Genomic DNA, 27,040 nt, shown 5'->3' on the forward strand with positions numbered 1-27,040 from the left:
CACTCCAGCCTGGGCGACAGAGCAAGACTCCGTCTCAAAAAAAAAAAAAAAAAAAAAAAGAATGAATACTGTGAATAACTTCTTGATATCATTATGAAAATAATTTGATCTCATAGGTCTTACAAACCTCTAAGACACCCTTGATCTAGTCCAATCTTTTACTTTTCAGATGTTATTAAGGTGCAAACTAGGGTCAGTAGAGATGCAATGTCTTGCCTAAAAAAGCAGTAACTGGCCGGGTACAGTAGCTCATCCTGTAATCCCGGCACTTTGGGAGGCTAAGGAGGGAAGATTGCTTGAGGTTAGGGGTACCAGACAAGCCTGGGCTACAGAGCAAGGTGGGAGAATGGCGTGAACCCGGGAGGCCGAGCTTGCAGTGAGCCGAGATCGCGCCACTGCACTCTAGCCTGGGTGACAGAGTGAGACTTCGTCTCAAAAAAAAAAACCTAGAGAGGTATGGTGCCACGCACTTGTGGTCCCAGCTATTGCAGGGAACTCTGATGGAGCCACTGCATTCCAGCTGGGGCAACAAGTGAGATCTTGTCTCTAAAAAAAAATAAATATTCTCGTCTCCAACCAGTTGGCAAAAAAAAAAAAAAAATCTAAAATTTTAAATAAATAAAAGAAAAAAGAATAAAAAGAAAAAGCAATAGCTTGTTTATGGCAGAAACAGACCAAGAAACCAAGTCTCTGAAACACAGCCTCAGTCTAGGCCCAGCTTACAAGTTTTTTAACAAAGGTTATGGGCAACTGGGGAAGTGGGACAGGATCCTGCCCAAGTCTAGGGCTATCCTCATCCTAAGCACTGCTGTATAATCCAAGCTTCAACTGCTACGAAGTAAAAATACAGTTCAGATTTCTCACTGGGAATACCATTTTTCTTCTGTTTCTCTGATTGTATAACATCATATAAGGTGATGCTAAATTAAGAGAAGTGATGAGAAAAAAATGGCTAACCATACTTTATCATAAAGCAATTGAGATCAACTTTAACAATCTGGTTAATACTTACAGCCATCCTGTTTACAAATCCACTGTATGCAATTGACTCGGGCAGTGTGACCATTCAGGTTGGTAACAACAACCCTTTTCTTTAGAGAAGAAAATACCAGTTAGTAAACTGGAATTTATCCTACAGAAAAATTAATAAGTAAGTAAAAACAGATTTCAGTGTTTTCGATACTAGTAAAAAGATCAGGATTACATCAAACGATTTGCCTTCTTCAATCCATAAACTTTTAACCATGGCTTAAGTTATCCATTCCTCTAAATCAGTCCTGCCTTTCTTGAGACTCCACATTCCCAGCATCCTGTACTCCCATTACACTGAACTCTTGGGTCTGCATCCACCTGCTTTTGCTCACTCTCCTACAGTGCCCACATCCTTCTCACCTGGGCAGCCTGTCCTGACACACCAAGCTAGACAAGTAGCTGCTTCCTTGTGGAAGTAGGCCTACTATGCTTGCACCAATCTGAGGGTTTCTCTGACAAAAAAAAAAAAAAAAAAAAAAAGTCCTTCAATGGAGGAATCTGTGATTAATGGGTACAAGCACAGTTCACTTTGCATGCCATGGCCAATGAGATGGTGGGTTTTTCAGACCCAGTGGCACAATGTCACAAGGCCACAACTACTAAGGTCCTCACACATCAGATTCCTACAGGGCCTATTGCCAGGCTCCCCACAGATCCTCAACAGGCTGCTTTCACCAACCTCACCCCACATTTGGAGCTCTCATACTTCACACACCACTAAAGATTTTAACTGTGACTACCGCACCTTCCTCTTTACAGCCCCTTTCTCTATCTGTTGTCAATGGCAATGGCTTTGTTATCTGCTAATATACCAACTAGAATTCTCATGGCTAAGAAAAAGGAAAAGGCAAATGTGCATAAACTAATATATTTCACATATAGGTTATTTGAGGCTGGAAAGCAATTTACTGTATTTCACTGTCTCTCCCACTAGACTGAGAATTTCTTCGTGGCCACAAGTTATCACTCATTACCTTGTGTCATCATCACTCAGCCCAGGGCTAACCCACAGATGGTTGTCGAAGATTTGCTGAATAAGCATCACTCCCAAAACTTTATTTTAGCATTTGACATGCTTTTATTCCCATATTTACTTAAAAGTTCAATCGAGGCCAGGTGCGGTGGCTCATGCCTTTAATCCCAGCACTTTGGAAGGCCTGGAGTTTGAGACCAGCCTGGCCAATGTGGTAAAACCCGTCTCTACTAAAAACACAAAAATTGGCCAGATGTGGTGGTGCACACCTGTAATCCCTGCTACTAGGGAGGCTGAGGCATGAGAATCACTTGATTTTGGGAGGTGGAAATTGCAGGTTGCACTGAGCAGAGATTGTGTCACTACACTCCAAAAAAAAAAAAAAAAAAAAAAAAGCCCAACCAGCAAATATTTAACAGGACAAAGTACTTTTTAGGCTCAACACTTCTTTGTCAATAGGCTAAAATTCACTAGCTTAGCCACCAAGTTATCATTTAAAATCTGATGGAATACATGGGAACAAATCCGTTCAACTGCTGCAAAAAGATGGGATTCTACAGCTGAATCAGAATTTCATTTCAGTGTGTAAGTACATCATAGCATGAGTATAATCATCTTAAAAGCAGATCTCGTCCTGTGATATCGGGGCATCTGGACATTTTGTCCTTGTGGGAGTTTGTCCTTGTAGGCGTTACCAAGCTGCTTCCTCTGCCCTAAACATCTCAGGACCGTGGGTTGACTGGCAAAGAGTGTGCCTTGCTAATTTTACGACGGAGTTGATTTTAAAATGGTGTCACCCTGGCTCTCCCGGGCTCCTGCTTCCCTGACAACTCCACCCCCAGAGCCGTCCCTCCTGGGGTCCTCCCAGTGGCCAGCCACGGCGGAACTGTGCCGCAATGCCGCAAGGCTCCGTGCTCACGGTGCTGGATAAGGAGACGCTGTGAGAGATGAGGAGACGCTGTGGGAGATGATGGAGAGTCCGCTGTGGTCTCTCCCATTCTATAGTCGGTCCTTGCCTCATGGTCCCTTTAAAGTTTACCCTTGTTTTTTGCACTTTCTCTTGCCATTCAAGTATGTAAACAACAAGAAACAAAAACCAGGAAGAGGCAAGCAAGCTCAAGATGGGGTAATGTGGATAAAAATATTTCATATACATATTTGAATCTGCAAAGGGTGTGAGACTAATTTTTTTTTTTTTTGAGATAGGGTCTGGCTCTGTTGCCCAGGCTGGAGTCCGTGGTGTGATCCCACTCCACTGCAGCCTCAAACTCCTGAGCTCAAGCGATCCTCCCACCTCAACCTCCCGAGTAGCTAGGACTATAGGCGCAGGCCACCACACCCAGCTATTTCTTTTTTTTAACTTTTTGTAGACTGGTGGTCTCGCTCTGTTGCCTAAACTGGTCTCGAACTCCTGGACTCAAGCAATGCTCCCACTTCTGCCTCCCAAAGTACCAGGATTACAGACATGAGACACGCTCCTGGCCAATAATGAAAGTTTTAATCAAATCAATAAATCAGTATGATCAGAAATACATATAGCCATCTCCTACATTGTATTTTAATTTTCAACATTTTACTTTTTATACTGAGCCTCCTTTTGAGATGCAAGACTAACTGTATCGACCTAAATTAGCCAGTGGGAATGGGGTTACAGTGAATTCTGGGGAGCATACAAAAACTATTCACTAGAGAAATATGGTAAGGAAAGCGCCAAGAAAATAATCAACTGACTGGGTGAAGTCAAGAGAAGTCCCGCCTTCTCACCAGGGCTTAGGATCCCCATCCCCTTTGATCTTTCCCCCAAACTGTCACTTTCTCTAAAATGTCCATTGCCGTAGCTAAAACACAGGTAACATTTCCTTGAAATTCAATACAACAAAAGTTCATTAACCAAAACTGAAGGAAATACAGAAATGAGATTGCACCTGTGGGATGATGGTTTTAATTTACATATAAATTTCAATTGTTTTAAAACCCAAATTGATTAACGGTACTACAGTTCCCCAAAGAAGGCTTCAGGTAAGATTCTCATCATTCGGGTTTCTGTCTGCGACCAACAAGTTACTGGCAGGTGATGGGCAGCAATGATCCTAGGATGACGCCACGCGTGACACGCCGAAGAGTGAGGGGCGAGGAGCGAGTCCGATAGGTCCACTGGAGACTCTGAGCCCAAACCCTGCTCCCATGAGACGACCTGACTCGCCTCCTAGGTCTGGGGCGGCAACTACAGCGCGCCCGGTGCACGTCCACAGGTTCAGCCCCAAAAGCACAAGGGTCGGGGGTCCAGCGACCTCTTACCAGGGGGTCATAGAGCACCACGGAGCAGGACGTGCCAAAGGCCAGAAGTCCTCTGGGCCCAGAGTTCCAGTTCAGGACTCCCCGCACACGGTTTGGGCAGCAAAGCACGTGAGAAGTCTCCAGCACGGGCGCCACCATGTCGCCAACTGGTCAACCGCACAGACTGAGACCCGCACTTCCGCCCTCGGAGCGGAACTACTAGAGTGCTTTCTCCCGGGGCATCACCCGGTCCGCGTTTCGCAGGCAGCCGCGGGCCAGACGAAGGCAGCGCCGCCCCCTCTGCGGCCCTCTGGCTCCACCACACTCTTGAACACCCGTGCAAAGCCCCCGCTCTGCTAGCTTTCTTCTGGGGCCGTGGCCCCGCCCCGCGCACGAGCCAGGCCTTTGTCCCAAGAGTGAAACCCGAGTGGCTCGGGACCCTCCCTGAAGGACCCGGGGCTCATGTGCCAGGGCAGCGTCAGAAACATCCCGCTACCCCTTATGACCCGGCTCCTAGCAGCGGCCAGAGCTGGCCGCAGGGCCGCTGGCTAGCGAGTAGGGCCTCGAGGAAATGACCTCCAAATTGCTCAGAGTGCGCTAGGCCGCGCCACGCCCCCGCGGCGTCGGCGAACACACGGAAAAGCGGATCCGTCTGCGGAGCCGGGTTCCGGGGTCGCACTGCGCATGCCCCGCAGTCCTGGCCGAAGGGGGCGGTGGTTCCCCGCGGCGCAGCGCGCGGCGGTAATTAGTGATTGTCCTCCAGCTCCGCGAAGGCTAGGGGCGCGGCTGCCGGGTGGCTGCGCGGCGCTACCTTCGGACCGAGGGGCAGCCAACCCAATGAAACCACTGCGTGTCCGCGCCTGGTAGAGATTTTTTGAAAAGACCAGTGGGCCCGTTCCGAGCCCTTTGGACCGCCCGTGTGGAACCAAACCTGCGCGCGTGGCCGGGCCGTGGGACGACGAGGCCGCGGAGACGTGTCTCTCAGGTCCGGGAGCAGGGCGGCTGGGAGGGGAGCTCCGCAGGCCAGAGAGGCGGGGCGGGGAGGGGGTGTTCTGTGGAGAACAGTGTCCTGCGGACCGAGCAGGGGGCTACAGAAAGAGGATGCTGGGGGAAGCCCGCCGCAGGCGCCCGCTCGCCCTAGAGAGGCGGACTTCTTAGGATGCTCAGATGGGCTTCGGGGTGCAACGGAGAATTTTTTGAGGAAAAGAGCCGTACTTTTCATCCCATATTCGAAGAAGGGACTGACGTGTTTAGAAATAAAAAGCTTTTAGAAGAGAGCTTTGTGCCCTCTTCTCCGTTTTCTGTACTCGCCTTTTTCTCCAAGGCCCTTCCCCTCTGCTTTCCTTTTTCCTCCAGCACACGCCAACTTGCTGGAAAGGAGATCCTTCAACGGGTCCGCGACCGCGCTCAGCATCCTCCCTGGAGAAAGGCTCGGAGCTGTCCCCTGTGCTAGTTCCCTCCCACCCCGCTCCTCGCTTCTCTCCGGGGAATGATTTCTAAATGTTTATCTTTTGCCTAGTAGAAGAACTCCCGAAACTTCAAGCCCCAAAGATTCCTCTTTCAGGAGCGTCGTTCTACCCCGTACCTCCATTTCCCACTGTTCCCTGTATAATACCCCGCACTTGTGCAACACATGAGTTTAACGAGTACTTGTAATACACATTCCTTCATGTGTTTTCCTCATTCGCCTTGCAAAATAGGAATTACCGGTATTTTAGATATGGTAATGAATGCGAGAGCCCTGCCCAGAGAAGAACAGCTGACCCTGGGATAGCCCCATGCTCTTGCTCAGTTGGAAGCTTGACGTCTGCGTCTTTTGCTGGAGATGTGGGTTTGACCACCATCACCTCCACCGTTGGTGCTGGACATCCTACTGGATCTGAATTAACTGAATTCTGGCTCTGCTTAACTGAATTCTGCTTTTCAAGCTCCAACTCAATTGCTCCCTCCTTCTTGGGGCATAGGCCTTTGGTTCCAAACACTGCTGTGGATTATTAACAGTCTGTGATTAAATGTTGACTGGTTTGTAGTAACACAAGGATGCTACAGTGAGTTTTTCATGAAGTTCAGTTTACTTTAAGAATTCTATGTATGGACATAACGTTTCTGATTCATTGTCAAGAAGGAAAAAAAGATTCAGTGTGTATTTAAAGTACACACCTATTTGAGGCTGGGCGTAGTGGTCACGCCTGTAATCCCAGCACTTTGGGAAGTGGAGGTGGAGGATCTCTTGAGGCCACGAATTCAAAACCAACCTGGACGACATAGTGAGACCTCAACATAGTGAGACCTCTTCTCTACACAAAAATAAAATAAAATTAAATTTTTAAAAAATCTTTTTTGAAAAATTAAGTATACATGTATTTGAGTATGCATAGAAAATATCCTGAGGGATACACTGGCAAAATTGAGCACCTTTGAGGATTGTGATTGCAGAAAGGGGTCTTAAATGGACTTGTATATAAGGAGAGTGTATTAGTTTAAAATTTTTTAAATATGTGAATTGAGATTATTATTTCTATTTTTTGGTGCTTGAAGATTATTTTATGAAATGATGGTGATGATCAAGGTAGCTAGATTTCATTTCATTCTTTTTTTTTTTTTTTTTTTTTTTTGAGACAGGGTTTCACCATGTTGCCCAGGCTGGTCACAAACTCTTGGCCTCAGGTGATCTGCCTGCCTCAGCCTCCCAAAGTGCTGGGATTATAGGCATGAGTCACCACACCTGGCCTAGATTTCATTTTGAATCATTGGCCTCAGTGATTCAAATAATCATTCAAATAAATTCTCAACTTCAGTAAGAAGTTGATGGCTGTGGCCAAATGGATCTCTCCTGCCTCTGAATTACTATTGCTTTTACAGTGCTAATGGCAGTCTCTTAGCACTCAGTTAGCTGTTCTGCAGTTGTTTCATGTGTTTTAGGAATGCAAGGGTAGCGCCTAGGACTATAGTTCTTTCCATCTTCACAGTACCTAGTGCCACACTGGTCATACCACATGATGCTCTGGCAACTTTGATTACTTGATTACACATTAATTTTCAGTATGAGGTTTCTTAATTCAATTTGTTTTAGAAGTGAGTTAATTTTTTTTCCTGTCTTTTCTAGGAAGGTGCAATGGCGAGGAAGTTATCTATAATCTTGATCCTGACCTTCACCCTCTCCGTCACAAATCCCCTTCATGAACTAAAATCAGCAGCTGCTTTCCCCCAGACCACTGAGAAAATTAGTCCGAATTGGGAATCGGGCATTAATGTTGACTTGGCAATTACCACACGGCAGTATCATCTACAACAGCTTTTCTACCGCTATGGAGAAAATAATTCTTTGTCAGTTGAAGGGTTCAGAAAATTACTTCAAAATATAGGCATAGATAAGATTAAAAGAATCCATATACACCATGACCATGACCATCACTCGGACCATGAGCATCACTCGGACCACGAGCATCACTCTCACCGTAATCATGCTGCTTCTGGTAAAAATAAGCGGAAAGCTCTTTGCCCAGAACATGACTCAGATAGTTCAGGTAAAGATCCTAGAAACAGCCAAGGGAAGGGAGCTCACCGACCAGAACATGCCAATGGTAGAAGGAATGTCAAGGACAGTGTTAGTACTAGTGAAGTGACCTCAACTGTGTACAACACTGTCTCTGAAGGAACTCACTTTCTAGAGACTATTGAGACTCCAAGACCTGGAAAACTCTTCCCCAAAGATGTAAGCAGCTCCACTCCACCCAGTATCACAGAAAAGAGCCTGGTGAGCCGGCTGGCTGGTAGGAAAACAAATGAATCTATGAGTGAGCCCCGAAAGGGCTTTATGTATTCTAGAAACACGAATGAAAATCCTCAGGAGGTAAGATGAGTGCATTATTTTAATATACCTGTGTGTCTGTCCTGTCTCTGCTACTCTGTTTCTAGTTGTGACGAGTTTAAAGTAAAAGTAAAATGATGAAGTTATTGAAAAGGGAATTTCCACCTTCTCGGCTGCCTGCTATATTGTAAACATTCCTAATTCAGAACTTAAGAGAATGGTTATTTTGGTGACTATAGTGCTGCCTCCTAAAATTTTTTGTAATATAGAATATAAAATATGTAGAGAAAGATATCAAGGCTATCTTTAGAGAAAGTCTATAAAAGGTGAACATTATTAACAAAAAATAGAAAATGAGGAGTTGAAAGCAGGAGTTAGAATCCACATTGTAGGGATGTTAGAAAGCAGGATGTTAGAATCCATATTGTGTGACTGAGGGGGCTGAAGACTACTGAGAATACCACTGCTGCCTACTTGACAGAAGGTCCACGATGATCTGAGGAATGATTGAAATTGGAGCAATTTCCATGAACGTCATGCTGGACAAGGGAAAAGTCTGGGCAGTGAGGTTCTGAGTTCATGTGGTTTTTCTAGAGTAGACTTCCAGACTGTACATAATTCACTTTGGCTGAGAGATGTCAAGAACAGGGAATTATGTCAAAAAAAAGGAACAAGGAATTAGTTGATACAGTTTAATAAGCAAAACTTCAGTACTTCATTCAAACCAGCATGTGACTGTACTAATTCTATACTAATCCTAGTAATGGTCATAGCCATAGCAGCCCTGGTGATAAAGTTTGCTCTGAGTAGTACCAACTGAGAACTGTGGTGGGAGTTGAAAATGTCTTTACAGAAGATGAGAAACTGGTACTAAAGCCAGTTTTGGGTTTTGTTTGTTTGTTTGTTTTCTTTTTCTTTTTTGGTTGGGGGAGAGATTGCACAGAGGAATAACTTCAAACTAAGTTTGTCATCCAATTAGTTGAAAACATCTGCCTGCCGGTACAGGTTTGTTTTATTAACCAGCCTTGCCCTCCACAAGAATAATCTGCATAATTTAATATCCTCTCATCGCAGAGCATTACTTTGCCAGGTATGTAGACAGAACTGAGTTTTTGCAAGTAGAGTCATTACTAGAAGAGGGGCATGTCTTGGACTTGTTTAGGCCAAGTAGGATAGCGTTAATACTGAAGCAACATATTTCTCAATCTCTAATGAACCCCATTTTGAAATTGAAGCTCATTTCCTTAATACGTTTATACAGTGAGTTAACAGGCTTGTGAATCTCCATTTATCCTCATGCTTGTTCCACTTGAGGCTTTCTCCCTAGGTGACTCGTGATGTACTGCTTCTCTGATGAGGTAGACAGAAGAGGTGGGATACCACTATGGTGACATAGTATTGCCAGGTAGCTGGAGGCAAGTTCCAAAGTGCTCAAAACAGAAGTTGATTTTAATTTTCATTAACTCGAGAAAACAAAGAAGTAAAGAAGTAGCTTTAGTAAAAAAGAGTATTGTGTTATCACATTACTCTGGTGGGGATGCCTTTTGGTGATTTTCACTGCTTTGTTTCTTTCAGTGTTTCAATGCATCAAAACTACTGACATCTCATGGCATGGGCATCCAGGTTCCGCTGAATGCAACAGAATTCAACTATCTCTGTCCAGCCATCATCAACCAAATTGATGCTAGATCTTGTCTGATTCATACAAGTGAAAAGAAGGCTGAAATCCCTCCAAAGACCTATTCATTACAAATAGGTAAAATTGCCTTTTTTATGTAAAAACAATTTCAGTAGATTCATTTATGTTGTGCTTTTCCTTAGATTTGCATCAGCCCATTTGTTTTCCAGTACAGTTCCACATATGTCATCTTAGTTGTTCTTTGCCTTGAATGTGAAGAAAACAAGGAAGGGGTGTTAGCCCTGCCCTTTTAAAAAACCCAGAAAATCAAATTTCAATTAGGACTTCTCTGTGTTCATCCTACAAGAAGGTGTCAGGATCACCTGAAATTTGGGATTTTTATATCATGTCACACTGTTTGGGAAGAGGTCTTGGGTTCATTTATGCTGCTTAGAAACCTAATACTGATACATTCTTATTGATAAGTGAAACTAGGATAAGCTATGCTATAGGGTAGGGTCGCATTGCTCAAAAGTAATGAGGAAGGAATCACTGCTTTGTTTTCTGAGGACTTTATTGAATTCCTGGTTTCCTCCTCCTCTTTATTTTCTTCTCCTTTTCTCTAAGAAAAAAAAAAAAAAAAAACTCTTTTATAATTTAGCTCTTAGGGAATCTGAAAGTTCAGTTCCTAAGTGAGCTACAGTTCATCCTTGGTAACCATTTATTTTCCCTCTTTCACCCCAACCTGAAGAATTTCCCATTGGAGCTATGCTCCTTACCTGGAGAGTTCTTAAGTACCCGTCAGGTTGTTCATTTGAGCCAACAACAGATTTCTTGGTTATTGTGCTATTGCCACAGTAGGTCCTATTCACATTGAATTTGTGTGTTTTTAGCTTCTCTCCTTTTACATGTTGCTTTATGCTACTCTCCAAAAGTCTTTCTTGTGAAGTTTATTAATTGTATAATTTTTCTTTTTTCTGTTTTGTTTTGTTTGACAGCCTGGGTTGGTGGTTTTATAGCCATTTCCATCATCAGTTTCCTGTCTCTGCTGGGGGTTATCTTAGTGCCTCTCATGAATCGGGTGTTTTTCAAATTTCTCCTGAGTTTCCTTGTTGCACTGGCCGTTGGGACTTTGAGTGGTGATGCTTTTTTACACCTTCTTCCGCATGTAAGTATAGTAATTTTTCCTGTTAGTGTTTGATTATTCAACACTGAAAAAATAATATGTTTTGGTTTATACTAGAATTTTTTGTATAAAATGTTAGACATTTGGTTTAGAAAGGCTTATTTTAAAATATATTTGGTAAGTGAAATCTGTATTTTTCTGCTGGATCTTAATACATTTGTGAATTTTTTGCTTTCCTTTTACAAAACACAGACTAATTTAACTTTTTGAAACCCACTTAATAAAAAGAGACAAATTCTGCCAGGCTATTAGTACTGTGAGGTACTGCAGCAATGTGAGTTATCTGCTTTATCTGTTTGTGTAATTGCCACAGAAATAAAATATGTGACCCTTTATGTACCCAAGAAACTTGGAGGTTTTCTTCAGACTTGAATGTTTGTGTATGTATTTAGAGATTTACACTTCATGACACATGAAACAAGTTTGGTAAAGTGAATTTACTTTTCCAGCAGATATTTGGAATAGGTGCTCAGTCAAAAAGTATGCGTGTTTCATTATTTAAATTCCCATTAAAGGTTTTCGGGTAATTGGGAAAAGGAAATCACACCATGCCTAGAGCACTACAAATCTCATGTTCCATTCAGTAGTGAAAGAAAACTATGTTGCTCTGACAAGCTCTCGGACCACCAGATGGCAGATGTTTGGGAAGACCTGCTGATAGAAAGTGGCATGTGTATGGGGCATACTCTGTGATCCCCCAGTCTCTTAGTGTGTTCCACACCCGATTCCCTAGTGTGCAATAGCGGTAGTTACTACTCTACTCAGCTACAGGGTGCTAGAGCAGTACACCTGGATCTCGGGTACCTGTCAGGGCCCAACACACACACACTAGGCTTCTTACAATGCTAGTCTGATGACATTGGTATGGGCTTTTCAGTTGGGAATATAAGCAGTAGAAACTGTGCACATTAAGTCTAGTATTCCTGTTATTTGTGGCCATGGTAATTTGTCACGCATTGAAAATGCTTACTGTTTTTGTATTATGAGGGTCACTGGGAATGTATCTGAAGTACATGGCATGCATTAAGTTCTAGATAGCTAGCCACTCATTGGTCATTTTATTTTTAATTTCCTAAACTGCACCTCGTCTCTGAAATATCTGAATAATTGCTTAACTGAATGATTTCAGTTTTGACCTTACCTAGCCAACTTTCTGACTCGTTGTGTGAAACTGATGAATTTATAAATAACAAATTATTTTGCCTTCAGTCTCATGCAAGTCACCACCATAGTCATAGCCATGAAGAACCAGCAATGGAAATGAAAAGAGGACCACTTTTCAGTCATCTGTCTTCTCAAAACATAGAAGAAAGTGCCTATTTTGATTCCACATGGAAGGGTCTGACAGCTCTAGGAGGCCTGTATTTCATGTTTCTTGTTGAACATGTCCTCACATTGATCAAACAATTTAAAGATAAGAAGAAAAAGGTAAGAAAAAGTATGCTGAGTACTTACTATGCTTCAGACATTTATTTATAGTAGTACTCTAACTAGATTGTTAGACTAGCATGCCCAGGTTGTATGAGCTTTATTTGAGAGGGAGTTCAGTACCCTTGAAGTACTTTTTGGTCCCAGAGATGTTTGTGAGGAGCATTTCTATATCTTAATAGCTCTGAAATTTTCTATCTTTGCTATTCTTTTGAAACTCATGACAGGGTAAGAAAGGGAAGGATGAACGTCTGTATAAGTGACCAGACAAGGTACCAGCAGGGCCTTGAAGACCAGAAGCGTCATGTATACATGGATACACTATCAACATTTATTAGTAATTATGATTAACTAATGTGATTAATTTCTAATTAGTCACCCAGTAGCTAAATGTTCTGTTTTCTTTTAAAGGGTATGTCACTTTTAGAGTCTTGCCCTTTGCAAATTGGATTAGAAATGGTATGAAGTCAAACAATAGGCTCTTTCTTTCTGGCCGAAAAAACACTTTTGAGTCCCCTATGGTAATTTGCCACTTTTTATTTGATATGATCAGGCAAGTCATTCAGAAGACTGTCAGGAGACTCTTAAAAATAATGTGGGTCAGGTGCAATGGCTCACGCCTGTAATCGCAGCACTTTGGGAGGCCAAGGCAGGCAGATCGCTTAAGGCCAGGAGTTCGAGACCAGCCTGGCCAACATGGCGAAATCCCATCTCTACTACAAATACAAAAATTAGCCAGGTGAGGTGGTGCATGCCTGTAATCTCAGCTACTTGGGAGGCTGAGGTGCAAGAATTGCTTGAACCCAGGAGGCGGAGGCTCCAGTGAGCTGAGATTACACCACTGCACTCTAGCCTGGGCAACAGTGAGACTCTGTCTCAAAAAAAAAAAAAAAATGATGTGTTCACATCTCAACATTTTAATCTAACCTAATACATCTGTACACTCATATTCTGGTCATTTGGTATTGACCAGGATTTTCGTCGAGTTAGAGTTCTGTATTCTGTATTATCTTTTCGTTTTTTCTTTATCAGCCATGCTGCTTCATCTATGATTTCCAATTTTGGTCTCTCTAAAATTGAACAAGAGATTACACACTTAAAGCTATTCTGAATGTAGAATCTAGGTTTTGGAAATTAAAAAAAAATTTATTCAGTGGTAGCCTTATGTAATTTGATATCTTTTTTTAGCACCTTGCCTTTGAATCTTCCAAGCATTCAGCTTTTGTGTTCATGGAATTAAGTATCCCCCTACCAGGCACGGTGGCTCATGTCTATAATCCTAGCACGTTGGGAGGCTGAAGCAGCAGGATTGCTTGAGGCCAGAAGTTTGAGAGCAGCCTGGGCAACATAGCAAGACCCCACCTCTATTCCCCAAAAAAGAAGTAACTCCTTACCATCATTTCATTGTTTGAGCAATGTGTAATTAAACGGTGCAGTTACAGTAATAAATATAACTGGCGTGAAGAGGTTTCAAAACTAGCACAGTTGATTCTTGCTGAGCATAGAGCTCACTGTGGGAAACAAATGCATGTGTAAACAGGAGAGTGTTTACATACTAGGAGTATTTGCTTTTAGGGATTTAACATTCACTGAAACCTCAAATTAAAAATTTGGAACCCTCTCTTTAGTGCACCTAAATATAGAGGGAAGAAGTAAAATAAGAATAGCTTATTTTTTCTTAATCAAGAAAGTCATCTTCTGTGTTCCCATTGTCCCAATTGCTTCCCTTGGACTGTTTCTTAACGTTATTGAATAGTTTCTAATCTCATTTAATTCTCTCAAAAAGAAAAAAAAAGCTACTCATTATATGGTGAGTGCTGTGAGCTCTTCAGGCATTTTTTACTTAGAATTTTCCTTAAGAGAGCCATCTTGCACCCCTGGGAGATCCCATATATCATAGTTTTAGGTTACCTGTCATATATGGACTAGTTTATTCCTACTTCTTTAAGTCTTCTGCAATTATTCTTACATTAAAAAAAAAAAAAAAGATCAATTTTCATTCTGGGAGACTTGGGGATGGGTTGGTTTTTTTCTTAACGGTATGTCTGGGTCAAAATGCCAAAATTTATTTAACATTCTCATTTCAATTTTGTTTCCAAGTTTTACCTAAATACAGCTTTTCTTTTTTCTTTTCTTTTTTTCCTTTTTTAAGAAAACAGGATCTTTTTTTAAGAGACAGGATCTTGCTCTGTTGCCCAGGTTAGAGTGCAGTGGCATGATCATAGTTCATTGAAGCTTCAAATTCCTGGATTTAAGCAATCCTCCCATCTCAGCCTCCCAAGTAACTGGAACCATAGGCTCATGCCACCATGCCCAGCTAAGGATAGCTCTTCTTTAACTTAGCACTCTTTAACCTAGGACTCCAAGAAATAGGCCCTCTGTTATCTGATACAGAATATTTTTTTCTTTTTTAACTCTAGGTTATAACTCTAGATTGTTAGTGAGTTATAAAATCAATCTGTATGTCATAACCAATATTTTTAAATGCAACAGTAATATTATATATATATTACTGTTTTACATTACATATATTAATGTGGGTTATAGAGTAGTTTGATGCGCTCTGCTTTAAAATAGTATCTACTATAATGTAAGGTCTTAAAAGCCAGGATCTGTCTTGTTTACAGCTCTGTCTCCAATGTGTAGAATAGCGTCTAGTACATGATAGATGGTAATAAATGTTCAATGTTTAAGGAGCATGAAACAGCAAGTAAGCATAATTTCTAGACAAAGACTTCCCATAGGAGTTTTGCAAATGTTACATGTTCTCTTCCCTTTTTGGAATATGGTGAGTTTATCTTTTGTTAAAGGCATCCAGATATTAAAGTTACTTAATAATTTTTAATCTAATTATCTCTAAAAGAAAAATACTATTCATTATATTGTGAGTATGGGGAATTCTTCAAGCTCATAACAGGGCATTTTACTTAAGATTTTTCTTAAGAAGTCCATCCTGCATCCCTGGGAGATTCTATATATCATATTTTTAGGCTACCTGCCTTCTGCTACTTAAGGTTAACCTTCTGCTAATGAAGGTTATTGTTGATGCTGAAAACTAGAGAATCATCTCTGATATTCCCCTCATCCCCATATCCAACCAAGTTTTAATAAGTATGTCCACGGTCACTCCATTCCTCTCCATCTTTCTTGCTGTCATTCTAGTCCAAGCCATGGTTATCTCCCACCTGAGTGACAGTTATTGCTTCCTAGTAGGAGCCTGTCCACATTATTTTGCTTTCCTCCTTTTCCCAATCTAGATTTCACAGAGCAGGCAGTGATTTGTTTAAATGAAAATATGATGAGGTTGCCCACCACTACTTGGAATCTTTCCTTCAGTGACTGCATAAGTTTTTGGACAAAGCCCACTATTCTTAACAGAGTTCTGTTGTCTGATCTCCTTTAGTTGCCTCAGCCTCATCTCTGGCCACCCTCTCCGACCTAGTAGGCCTCAGCCAGCTTGTACTTCTTTGAGTTCCAGAGCAGTGCTGACCCCTTCCAGGTGCTACTCCCTGCCTGGAATGCTGCCTCCCCAACCTTCCCCACCAAATTCTTGCCTATCTTTAGGTCTTGGTATAGGTTATATTTTTTCAGTGGCCACCTGGAAATTATTGAGGTCATGTTATTGTACACTCTTAATAGCACTCTGTTCTTTTCTATTATAAAATGTGTCAAAAATTATAGTCAAAGAAGTGTATAATCATTACCTGTGTAAAATCCCTCTCCCTGTGGACAATAAGCTCCATGAGAACAGAGACTGTGTGGGGCTTATTTTATGTTCTACTCCCAGCATTTAGCATAGGGAACATTATGGGCCCTTAATACTTATGGAATGAAAGAATTTCTTAAACTCTACCTTCTAGAACAATTGCCCAATGAGAAATAAAGCACCAGCATAAATGATTTAAGATACCCTGAGTTCATTTACTTTTACAAATATTTAAGTACTTTCTGTGATTGAGGCATTATATTTAGGATAAGTGTAAAGATTTGTGTGTGTGTTTGCCTTTAAAAGCTCTTAAAACCTAAGAATGTATAGACACTTGATATGCTATTAGAGCTCGAATGAAATCTTAGGTATGGTGGTGATCATCATATTTAAAGGTACTGCAAATAAGAAATCTGTTATTTATGTGTAAACCTTTATTTTAAGTGTTCTGTCTAAGTAGATGATACACAGGCACCATTGTTCAAACAGTGACCTTTATGCAACATAGAGGCTGCTTGGACTTAGGTACAATTTCTCTGGTATATGGTATTTGGGATGGTTAAAGCCCAGTGATGAATTCAAGGTTAATAGAGGCTTGTTTTAAAAGAGAAATCATGTTAATGGTGTTTTATTAAAGAAAAGTGTTTTATTTTAATAACTAAAAAACTATAGTTTTAGGTTATAAAAAGTATGAGAAGTATGGGGTTTCAATGTGCAGAAGAGGCATGGAGGCAGCCAGGCAGGTGGTTACCAGATCACTAGATGCCTGAAGGAAATGCCCCTAGCTGGGTTTTTTGTTGTTGTTGTTGTTGTTTTGAGACTGTCACCCAGGCTGGAGTGCGGTGGCACGATCTCGGCTCACTGCAACCTCTGCCTCCCGAGTTCAAGCGATTCTTCTGCCTCAGCTTCCTGAGTAGCTGGGACTACAGGCACGTGCCACCACGCCCAGCTAATTTTTGTATTTTTAGTAAGATGGAGTTTCACCATATTGACCAGGCTGGTCTCGAACTCCTGACCTCGTGATCTGCCTGTCTCGGCCTCCCAAAGTGCTGCGATTACAGGCGTGAGCCACAGCACCCAGCCGGAAGTATGCATTTCTGACAAGTTCCCAGGAGATATTGTGCTGCTAGTGTGGGACTATGCTTAGAGCAGATGACTGTAGGGGCATTCTGTGTCTTTTGCTTACCTGGTTATTGATCAAAAGCTGTATATATATATAAACAAATTACTGTTTTACAGTATTGTTTTCCTTTACTATTTTAGAATCAGAAGAAACCCGAAAATGATGATGATGTGGAGATTAAGAAGCAGTTGTCCAAGTATGAATCTCAACTTTCAGCAAATGAGGAGAAAGTAGATACAGATGATCGTAAGTTCTTATGCGTAAATTTTAGGGCTAGAAGGAGTTCATTGCTGTATGATTTGCAGGCAACTTGGACTATCTGGAAGAAATGGGACCATGTCCTTTGGTTTTGGGTTTTTCAGTATCTCATACTTTTTAAAAAATTGCCAGTGAGTAAGTTGTTTTATGTATATTTACATTTATTTTTCCTGTAACTTTAGAAGTAAATTCATACTCATAGAAAAGTTTCAAGAATCGTACAAAGAATTCCTGTATCCCATTCACTCATATTCCCCGGTTATTTTACCACACATTTATTTCTCACTCTTTTTCTCTAGCTCTGTCTACACACACACACCTTTTTCTTTAATTTTTAGTGATTAAAGGGCCAGCTACACACACACTTTTTTTCTAAACCATTTGAGAGTAAGTTATAGACATGATGTTTCTTTACTCCTAAATACTTTAGTGTATGTTCCCTAGGAAAATGGACATTCTCTCATATAATGAGAGTTTAATTATTAAATCAGGAAATTTATATTGATACAGTGCCATTCTCTGTAGATGTTATTCTTTTGTTCCAAATGCCTTAATAGTGCTTTTTTTTTTTTACCCCAACACTCCTCCCAACCGCCACCAAAATATTGTTCCAGAGTACAATTCAGGATCAAATATTGCATTTAGTTGCCTCTAATTTTGGGTTTGTTTAGTATTTTTGTATGATTAGGTTGGTCAGTTTTGGCAGAAAAACCACAAAATGGTACTTATCCTTTTCTGTGACATGGTGTGCCACCTGATATGATTCTTTGTCACGTATTGGTGGTGGTAATTTTGATCACTTGCCTAAGGTTGTATCTACCATGTTTTTACTGAAACTTGGCTGTTTGCTTGGCATATCTTGTCAGACAGACTGAGTTAAGATTCATATTTTAAACCCAGCTCCTTGCCATGATCTTCAAGGTCCCGCGGAGCCCACCACTCTCCCACATTGTTCACTGTGCTCCAGCCCCGCTGACCCTGGGAGCACATAAGGCTTGTCTCTGGGCCATGCACTCACTATTCCTTCTGCTTGGAGTACTGTTCTCTGAGACCATCACATAAATTTCTCCTCTTGTTGTTCAGGTGTCAAATCAGATATTTCCTTTAGAGGCCAGAACTGAGCACCCAACTACAACAGGTCTCCCAGTCACTCTCCATATTGCACTTCTCTAAAACCAGTGCCTCCAGTACCTTTTTTATACCTGTGTTTCCTTGCTCAGTGGCTGTCTCCCCACAAGATTAGATAAGCTTCTTGAGGGCAGACACTTTGTCATGCTCCAGTCTCTCCCTACTGCCTAGTGCTAGAGTACCTGGCTTAGTATCGGTATGTAATAGACAGTTGTTGACTGAGGGGAGAGAACAACTTTATTGTTGCTACTACCTATTTGTATGGTTTCCTGTCCACTGTATATTCTCCAACATGCTGTTTGTCTCTGAAGACCAAGTAAAATGCTTTCGCTGTTCTTCCTGCATCTGTTCCCTTTTTTTGGTTTTTTATTTTTATTTTTTGTTGTTGTTGTTTTTGTTTGGTTTTTTTTTGAGACAGAGTCTCACTCTGTCGCCCAGGCTAGAGTGCAGTGGCGCCATCCGGTCTCACTGCAAGCTCCGCCTCCCGGGTTTACACCATTCTCCTGTCTCAACCTCCCAAGTAGCTGGAACTACAGGCGCCTACCACCACACCCGACTAATTTTTTTTTGTTTGTTTTTAGTAGAGACATGGTTTCACCATGTTAGCCAGGATGGTCTCGATCTCCTGACCTTGTGATCCATCCACTTCTGCCTCCCAAAGTGCTGGGAGTACAGGCATGAGCCAACGTGCCTGACCCCCTCTTCAGATTTTTAAATGGACTCCAGTGAAATGTGTAATGATGAGGAGGAAATACCTGCCCTAGAAATGGACTGCAGTGTCAGGGATGGTTCCAAGAAAATTGATAACTATGTACAGGAGAAAAAAAGTAACCTTATTGTGGCGATTTATTTTCCTTTGCACAAATAGATAATAATTGCTTCTTGGTGATGATGAAATAATTCAGATTCTCTGTTTTTTCCTTGAATTTTGCCTTCCAAAAAAGGAAGTCACATGGCAGGATTATTCGTGTTTTTTTATTTCTAATTTTCATTACTTCTCTAAGATATTTTTCTAAAATAAATATTTTAAATATCTAATGTAACAAGTTTTCTAAAACAAGCAGGTTCTTCTCTTAGGATGAGGAAAAAAGACATCTTTAAAAAGGTAGGGAGGCAGAATAAATTAAGGGAGAATCTGAGAGGTAGTTACTGAAGGTTAACATTTAAAATCCATTCTTAATATTTGAGACCATTCTATTTCTGGAATTCATTAAAATATATTGATGTTTTTCATTAGTAATACTTTAATGTCTAGTTCTGCATATATGAAGGAGTTATCATGCTTTAAGATCTTTTGTTGACTTTTTCAGTGAGGTTTGAAATGTCTCCAAGTCCATTAACAAAGCCTTCTAACTGCCCCATACCCTTTATGTTTATTCCTAGGAACTGAAGGCTATTTACGAGCAGACTCACAAGAGCCCTCGCACTTTGATTCTCAGCAGCCTGCAATCTTGGAAGAAGAAGAGGTCATGATAGCTCATGCTCATCCACAGGAAGTCTACAATGAATATGTACCCAGAGGGTGCAAGAATAAATGCCATTCACATTTCCACGATACACTTGGCCAGTCAGACGATCTCATTCACCACCATCATGACTACCATCATATTCTCCATCACCACCACCACCAAAACCACCATCCTCACAGTCACAGCCAGCGCTACTCTCGGGAGGAGCTGAAAGATGCCGGCATCGCCACTCTGGCCTGGATGGTGATAATGGGTGATGGCCTGCACAATTTCAGCGATGGCCTAGCAATTGGTATATGTCTACATATTTGTTCCTTGTTGATTGATTCTGAAATTTTCACATTAAACACCTAGTCAAATTTTAACAGAGAATAGATTAGTTTAGATGAGGATATTAGTGACTTCCAAGATTATAAAAATGTTTTTTTTTCTTTTACTACTTTGACAATGAAGTACTTGATAAATGTTAGGTATGATTAAATGCTAGGAATTGTGCCTAGTCCACAACCTAAATTGTAACTGTCAAGAGCTGTTCTTAAATTGCAAGGTCTTAAGATCAGCCTTTAATTTGTATGATGCATGTATGAGATTTTTTTCTCCCTATACATTGAAGTTCCCTTATCGATAATGTAAGTAATATTTATAAAAATAAAATTATATTTTCTGTCATCTTTTATGCTAAAGAAATCTTCATACATCTAAGTCCAGTTACCAATCTCTATCCTAAGAAGAATTATAGAACTTTTGCTAATAAATTGTTATACCACAATTGGGAGATAACAGAATACTTACAAATTTTAATAATTTAGTGCTGGAAGGAACCATGCAGTTAGGCAACTGAGGCCTGTAAAGGTGGAGCCACTTGCCCAAGGAGGCTATGCTGTGTTATAGCTAGGCCTGGCCTTGGCTCCCTGGGAGTCGAGTGCTCTTGCTCTCGTACTATATAATGCAGAGCTGAAACAGACAAAGGAGGAACGTCCAACTGCACAGTTGGCTGGGTGTGGTAGCTCACGTCTTTAATCCCAGCACTTTGGGAGGCCAAGGCAGGAGGATCGCTTAAGCCCAGGAGGTCAAGATCAGCCTAGACAACATAGTGAGACCTTATCTCTACAAATAAAAAAAAATTAGCCAGGCATGGTGGCATACACCTGTAGTCCCAGCTGCTTGGTAGGCTGAGGTAGATGGAATGCTTGAACCCGGGAGTTTGAGGTTCTAGTGAGCTATGATTTCACCACTGAACTCCAACTTGACCAACAGAATGAAACCCTATCTCTTTAAAAAAAAAAAAAAAAAAAACACAGTCATGGTTTATAATTGATTGATTGTATACTATGTCAGCTTTTTAAAAGGGGACAGCTATTTGTCTTAGAGTTTTCTCACTGAGATAGTGAAAGAATAAATGTAAACAGATCTGTTTACATAGTAAATTCCTCTGAGGCAAGCGAAACATGTTTATATCCTTGACAGGAGAGTTTTTTCCTAAACCTTTTTAACAGTTTATTTTATATCCTTGAATATGCCTTTTATATGGTAGCAGTCACTCCCCAGATTTGTATAACTTTATCCACTTACTCTAAAGCATAGAAAACCTTCCCTTCTCTTTCATGCCTGATGTTTTCCTTTGGGAAATTTAGACCTCATGGAATGTACTCTTAAGATTTCTTACAAAGAAGATACAGAGTTGGGTTGGGAAACTTGTGTTCATTCACACCAAAATACTGTTTTTTTTTGTTACCTCGTTTTGCATACTGATAAGATTAAAAAGCACACAAATTAATGTAACCAAACTTTTTCTGATTGATTTTTACACAGGTGCTGCTTTTACTGAAGGCTTATCGAGTGGTTTAAGTACTTCTGTTGCTGTGTTCTGTCATGAGTTGCCTCATGAATTAGGTAAGAGAACCACATAAATTGTATTTACCAGGTGGATGAAACGTCCTAGTGTTACTGGCTTTTGCTATGGTAGTTGAGCAAGCTTCTTCATCAATTTCATGCCTTCTCATAAGTCTGCTAACCAGCATACTGATGACATCAGGGATCATCTTCATACATACAAGGTGAATAAGACTACAGGATACAAAGGAATCATCTTCCATTAACAGAAGCTGAGAAAGAGAATCTCATTGGAATTGAATGGAAGTGGATGAGTTGTGTTTTGAATATTGTTCTTCTTTGTCATTGGGCCTTAAAACCTTCCCTAGTTCTGGATCCCAGTTCACGTCCTTGTTTTTCTTCTTACAGAGATATATTCACACACATACTGCCGATACCATTTTCACTTTTGTTCCTTTTTGTATGTTCAGCCATTCCTTATAATCTTCAGCATCTAATTTATGTTCCACATTCAAGTCCCATGAAGCCCCTCTCTTATTTCCATCTTCATGTGTCTCTTTTCTCCTTTTATAATTGTAGCGTTAAACTCTTCAGCTCTTAGTTATACATTACCATTATCATTTGCTGATCATCTCATGTGTCTTCTTCACCCATTCCTCCCTTCTTTATGGCCAAATTCCAAGCTCCTTGAAAACAGTACAAGACCACGATAGTAAATTTTTAGTATTTATCATTTTGACAAAGTGTAAGCCTTAAAAAAATTTTTTTGGATAAGGTATCTGGCTGGGCACAGTGGCTTACGCCTGTAATCCCAGCACTTCGGGAGGCCAGGGCAGGGGGATCACCTGAGGTCAGAAGTTTGAAACCACCATGGTCAACATGGTGACACCCTGTCTCTACTAAAAATAAAAAAATTAGCCAGGTGTGGTGGCATGCGCTTGTAGTCCCAGCTACTCGGGAGGCTAAGGCATGGGAATGGCTTGAACTCAGGAAGCAGAGGTTGCAATGAGCCAAGATTGTGCCACAGTATTCCAGCCTGGGTGACAGAGCAAGATGCTGTCTGAAAAAAAAAAAAAAAAAAGGAAGGAAAGAAAGAGTTTGTACATCAAGTTGAATGATGAAGAATAAAAAGGAAAAACAATAGTTTATACAGCTATTAGGGTGATTTACTGAGTAACACTGCTTTAACCCCAGGTAATTCTTAATTTTGTCTCTTTTTCTCCCCTCTCAAAAACACTGGAAAATTTTCTTAAATCTGGGAAGTATCTTGGTATGTGTCTTAAAAATGATTTCTCAATGACTTTCCTCCTTTTTTGTGTTCTGTTAAAGGTGACTTTGCTGTTTTACTAAAGGCTGGCATGACCGTTAAACAGGCTGTCCTTTATAATGCTTTGTCAGCCATGCTGGCGTATCTTGGAATGGCAACAGGAATTTTCATTGGTCATTATGCTGAAAATGTTTCTATGTGGATATTTGCACTTACTGCTGGCTTATTCATGTATGTTGCTCTGGTTGATATGGTAAGTTTTTAAGAAATCTTATTACATTATTGACCAACAATAAAATAGAGAAAATATTCGGTAAAGCCTCACATTTTTCTCTCTTTCAATTCTGGGGGAGCAGGAAGTGGAATCTTGCTATGTTGCCCAGCTGGTCTCAAACTCCTGAGCCCAAATGATCCTTCCACCTCAGCCTCCTGAGTAGCTAGGACTATAGGCTCAATAGAATAGCATTTTTTCTTTTTTCTTTTTTCTTTCTTTTTTTCTGGCTGGGCACAGTGGCTCACACCTGTTAGTCCAGCATTTTGGGAGAGCAAACCGGGCAGATCACTTGAGGTCAGGAGTTCGAGACCAGGCTGGCCAACATGGTGAAACCCCGTCTCAACTAAAAAATACAAAAAAATTAACTAGGGGTGGTGGCATGTGCCTGTAGTCCCACCTACTTGGGAGGCTGAGGCAGGAGAATCAGTTGAACCCAGGAGGTGGAGGTTGCAGTGAGCTGAGATTGCACCACTACACTCCAGCCTGGACAACAGAGAAAGACTGTCTCAAAACAAAAATCATTTTTTTAAAAAAGGTTTTAAATGTGGTCATTATGAGAAGTGATTCTATATTCAGAAATTTGTGACATATAAGAATATAGGTTCTTCAGAGTTTTTTTTTTTTTTTTTGGATTGTTGATCGTACCTTCATCTTGCTTAATATGTATCAGGATTCACAAAAATACCTACATCCTTCTGATGTATCGTTTTAGGGTATGATCTTAGTAATCAGGCAGTGAATTTTCTATAGATTTGTAGGAAATCTAGGACAAGACACATATTGTTGGCATGCTGTATACTTCAGAATGCTTAGTTTATTAGTCAACAAAGGAGTCATATCTTTTTGTCACTAATGTCCTCAAAACAATCCCAGCCAGTCTTACTGCTAAAATTGTATTTTATTATTTTATTTTTATTTTTTACTTTGTATGCAATCAAAGACAATATATATCTTATATAGTATAAGGTTTTCTATCTCTGAACTAAAGACAAACTACATGTTATATCCAGTTCAGATATGCAGCCAGTAACTGAAATAGGGAAATCAATGTAGCTTTTCAATTTCCAGTGGAGCACACTGAACCAATACAAACTTTTTCTTGCCCAGAACATCATGAGTAGTCATTGTTAAACTGCTAGGAAATGCTGTGTGACATTATTAGCTAGAGTCAGTATGTATGTAATCATGTTTTAAGGAATTAACTCACAGTATATCCAGCTACAAATAAAGCTAGTATACTGTCCTACAAATTTTTCTAAAAACTAATCTGTAGTTCTAAAAACTTAAATGTCACTCTTATTTTCCCTTACCTTTTTTTTTTTAAGGTACCTGAAATGCTGCACAATGATGCTAGTGACCACGGATGTAGTCGCTGGGGATATTTCTTTTTACAGAATGCTGGGATGCTTTTGGGTTTTGGAATTATGTTACTTATTTCCATATTTGAACATAAAATCGTGTTTCGTATAAATTTCTAGTTATGGCTAAAATGCTAGAGTAGCTTAAAAAGTTGTCATAGTTTGAATAGCTTATAGGGAGATGAGTTTGTATGCTGTACTATGCAGCATTTAAAGTTAGTGGGTTTTGTGATTTTTGTATTGAATATTGCCGTCTGTTACAAAGTCAATTAAAGGTACGTTTTAATATTTAAGTTATTCTATCTTGGAGATAAAATCTATATGTGCAATTCACTGGTATTACCATTTTATTATGTAAACAGATTTGGCATGACATGTTCTGTATATTTCAGGAAAAAATGTCTTTAATGCTTTTTCAAGAACTAACACAGTAATTCCTGTACTGGATTTTAGATCTCTAAGGAACTGCTGGTGTTTAGGAATAAGAGTATGCATGAAGCCTAAAATACCAAGAAAGCTTATACTGAATTTAAGCAAAGAAATAAGGAGGAAAAGAGAAGAATCTTGAGAATTGGGGAGGCATAGATTCTTATAAAAATCACAAAATTTGTTGTAAATTACAGGGGAGAAATTTAGAATTAAGTATAAAAAGGCAGAATTAGTATAGAGTATATTCATTAAACATTTCTGTCAGGATTATTTCCCGTAAAACATAGTGAGCACTTTTCATATACTAATTTAGTTGTACATTTAACTTTGTATAATACAGAAATCTAAATATATTTAATGAGTTCAAGCAACATATCACTTGACCAAGAAATTGGAATTTCAGAATGTTTGTGCGGGTATGTACCAGATGAGTACAGTGAGTAGTTTTACGTATCACCAGACTGGGTGATTGCCAAGTTGTATATCACCAAAAGCTGTCTGATTGGGTATTCTGGTTACCTGGTTTACAAAAGTATCATAGTAGTAAAACGTTGATATATATGAGGATATTAAAACCATACTGAGTATCATTTGACTTCGATTCAGAAAGTACTTTGGTATCTCTCAGTGCTTCAGTGCTATCATTGTGAGCAATTGTCTTTTATATACAGTACTGTAGCCATACTAGGCCTATCTGTGGCATTCTCTAGATGTTTCTTTTTTACACAATAAATTCCTTATATCAGCTTGATGTCAGACGTCTGGTTTTCTTTTCTTTTTAAAAAAATTTTTTTCCCATCAGAACCATTTTTAACTGTAGAGTTCAGTAGTTTTAAGTATATTCATGTTGTGCAATGAATCTCCAGAACTTTTTCATGCTACAACACTGAAACTCTATACCCACTCAACAGCAACTCCCCATTTTCCCTAAGCCCCTGGTAACCACCATTCTACTTTCTGTTCCTAAAAAATTGAGCTATCTGATTTTTTAAATTATAATTTGGATTGTAGTATACTAATCAATTCATTTATATTATCGTATTAGGTGGCCTTATTCAGTTTTTAAATTGTTTATCACAAAGGGTACTTCAAAAAATATTGGTCCACAGTTTGTTCTCGGGTGTCCTTTTTTTTTTTTTTTTTCTAAACAACTGGGCCTAAAACTGTAGAAGAATCATTATTAATATTCTACAGTCTCAAGAGAGTCAATGTTTTAATTTAAGATCTTTACGATGGAGAGCTTGTGATGAGACTCAATGCTTGAGAGACTCCAGGTATTATTATTTATAGGTCCTGGGAAGTACATGGCACATCTGGAGGCCACACACATGAAGGTCAGGAAATGCAGGCAGGGAAAGAGAGGGACCTGTGGGCCAGTGCCTATGTTGGGTCCGGGGCATTATTCAAACAAGTTTCCCATGAGGAGTTTCAATTAGGTTGAAAGCAAGCAGGCATCAGTTCCAGGGGACCACGCTGTGACTGAGAGGTGGTCACTGTGACATATCCACACAGCCCATGTGAGGGTCAACGAGGCCAGTCAGGCAAGCTGCATCTAGCTGTCCCGTAGCAAAGTGGTTGACAGTGAGCAGCTGTATAAGGCAGCCATCTGGATGGACGACATTGGGGAACTGGGAGACAGAGAACTGGAAACTGTCAAGGGTGACTGAGCTCTGCTTCTGTATGGGAAAGTCCAGCTTATATTCACAATGACTGCCAAGGCCACATAAAATTAGAAGCATTTGCTACAATCAGTAACAAGTGGACAATACCATCCCCCCTTCATCTAGGGCTTACTGAGAGACCACGTCACCAGCATTTCTGTATCTCAGACCAAGTGAAGGGGATGGGTATCAGAATTACCTGGTTGGGG

At 40.4% G+C, this 27,040-nt stretch overlaps 2 protein-coding genes across 4 annotated transcripts in view; one reads left to right on the forward strand and one right to left on the reverse strand.

Moving 5' to 3' along the window:
* ELP2 (elongator acetyltransferase complex subunit 2) overlaps positions 1-4,566 on the reverse strand; it is a 40,919-nt gene extending 36,353 nt beyond the window's left edge. For all 3 annotated transcript variants that reach the window (XR_002730756.3, XR_002730757.2, XM_023207677.2), the window contains exons 1-2: positions 4,304-4,566; positions 1,013-1,091 (exon numbers count right to left, since the gene is read on the reverse strand). Coding sequence is in view for 1 of the 3 variants with exons in the window: in XM_023207677.2 (XP_023063445.1) it covers positions 1,013-1,091; positions 4,304-4,441 (217 nt within the window). In the remaining 2 variants the exon portion in view is untranslated. The remainder of the gene's footprint in view (positions 1-1,012; positions 1,092-4,303) is intronic.
* A 570-nt stretch (positions 4,567-5,136) lies between these two features.
* Positions 5,137-25,279, forward strand: SLC39A6 (solute carrier family 39 member 6). The gene is made up of 10 exons (XM_023207678.1): positions 5,137-5,267; positions 7,389-8,135; positions 9,669-9,849; positions 10,710-10,879; positions 12,107-12,325; positions 17,295-17,400; positions 19,924-20,301; positions 21,822-21,902; positions 23,172-23,362; positions 24,709-25,279. Exons 2-10 carry the CDS (start codon positions 7,398-7,400, stop codon positions 24,859-24,861), a joined length of 2,217 nt encoding a protein of 738 aa, XP_023063446.1. The 5' UTR covers positions 5,137-5,267; positions 7,389-7,397; the 3' UTR covers positions 24,862-25,279.
* The last annotated feature ends 1,761 nt before the right edge of the window (positions 25,280-27,040 follow it).

Source organism: Piliocolobus tephrosceles, chromosome 18, assembly GCF_002776525.5.
Source record: "Piliocolobus tephrosceles isolate RC106 chromosome 18, ASM277652v3, whole genome shotgun sequence".
Classification (NCBI taxonomy): Eukaryota; Metazoa; Chordata; class Mammalia; order Primates; family Cercopithecidae; genus Piliocolobus; species Piliocolobus tephrosceles.

What these genes read in the sequence shown, in the direction of transcription:
- SLC39A6 (XM_023207678.1), top strand. Translation starts at nt 7,398, where the DNA reads ATGGCGAGGAAGTTATCTATAATCTTGATCCTGACCTTCACCCTCTCC. An exon ending in TTAAAGATAAGAAGAAAAAG is followed by an intron (nt 12,326 to 17,294) that starts GTAAGAAAAAGT and finishes TTACTATTTTAG; the next exon opens with AATCAGAAGAAACCCGAAAA. An exon ending in ATGTTGCTCTGGTTGATATG is followed by an intron (nt 23,363 to 24,708) that starts GTAAGTTTTTAA and finishes TTTTTTTTTAAG; the next exon opens with GTACCTGAAATGCTGCACAA.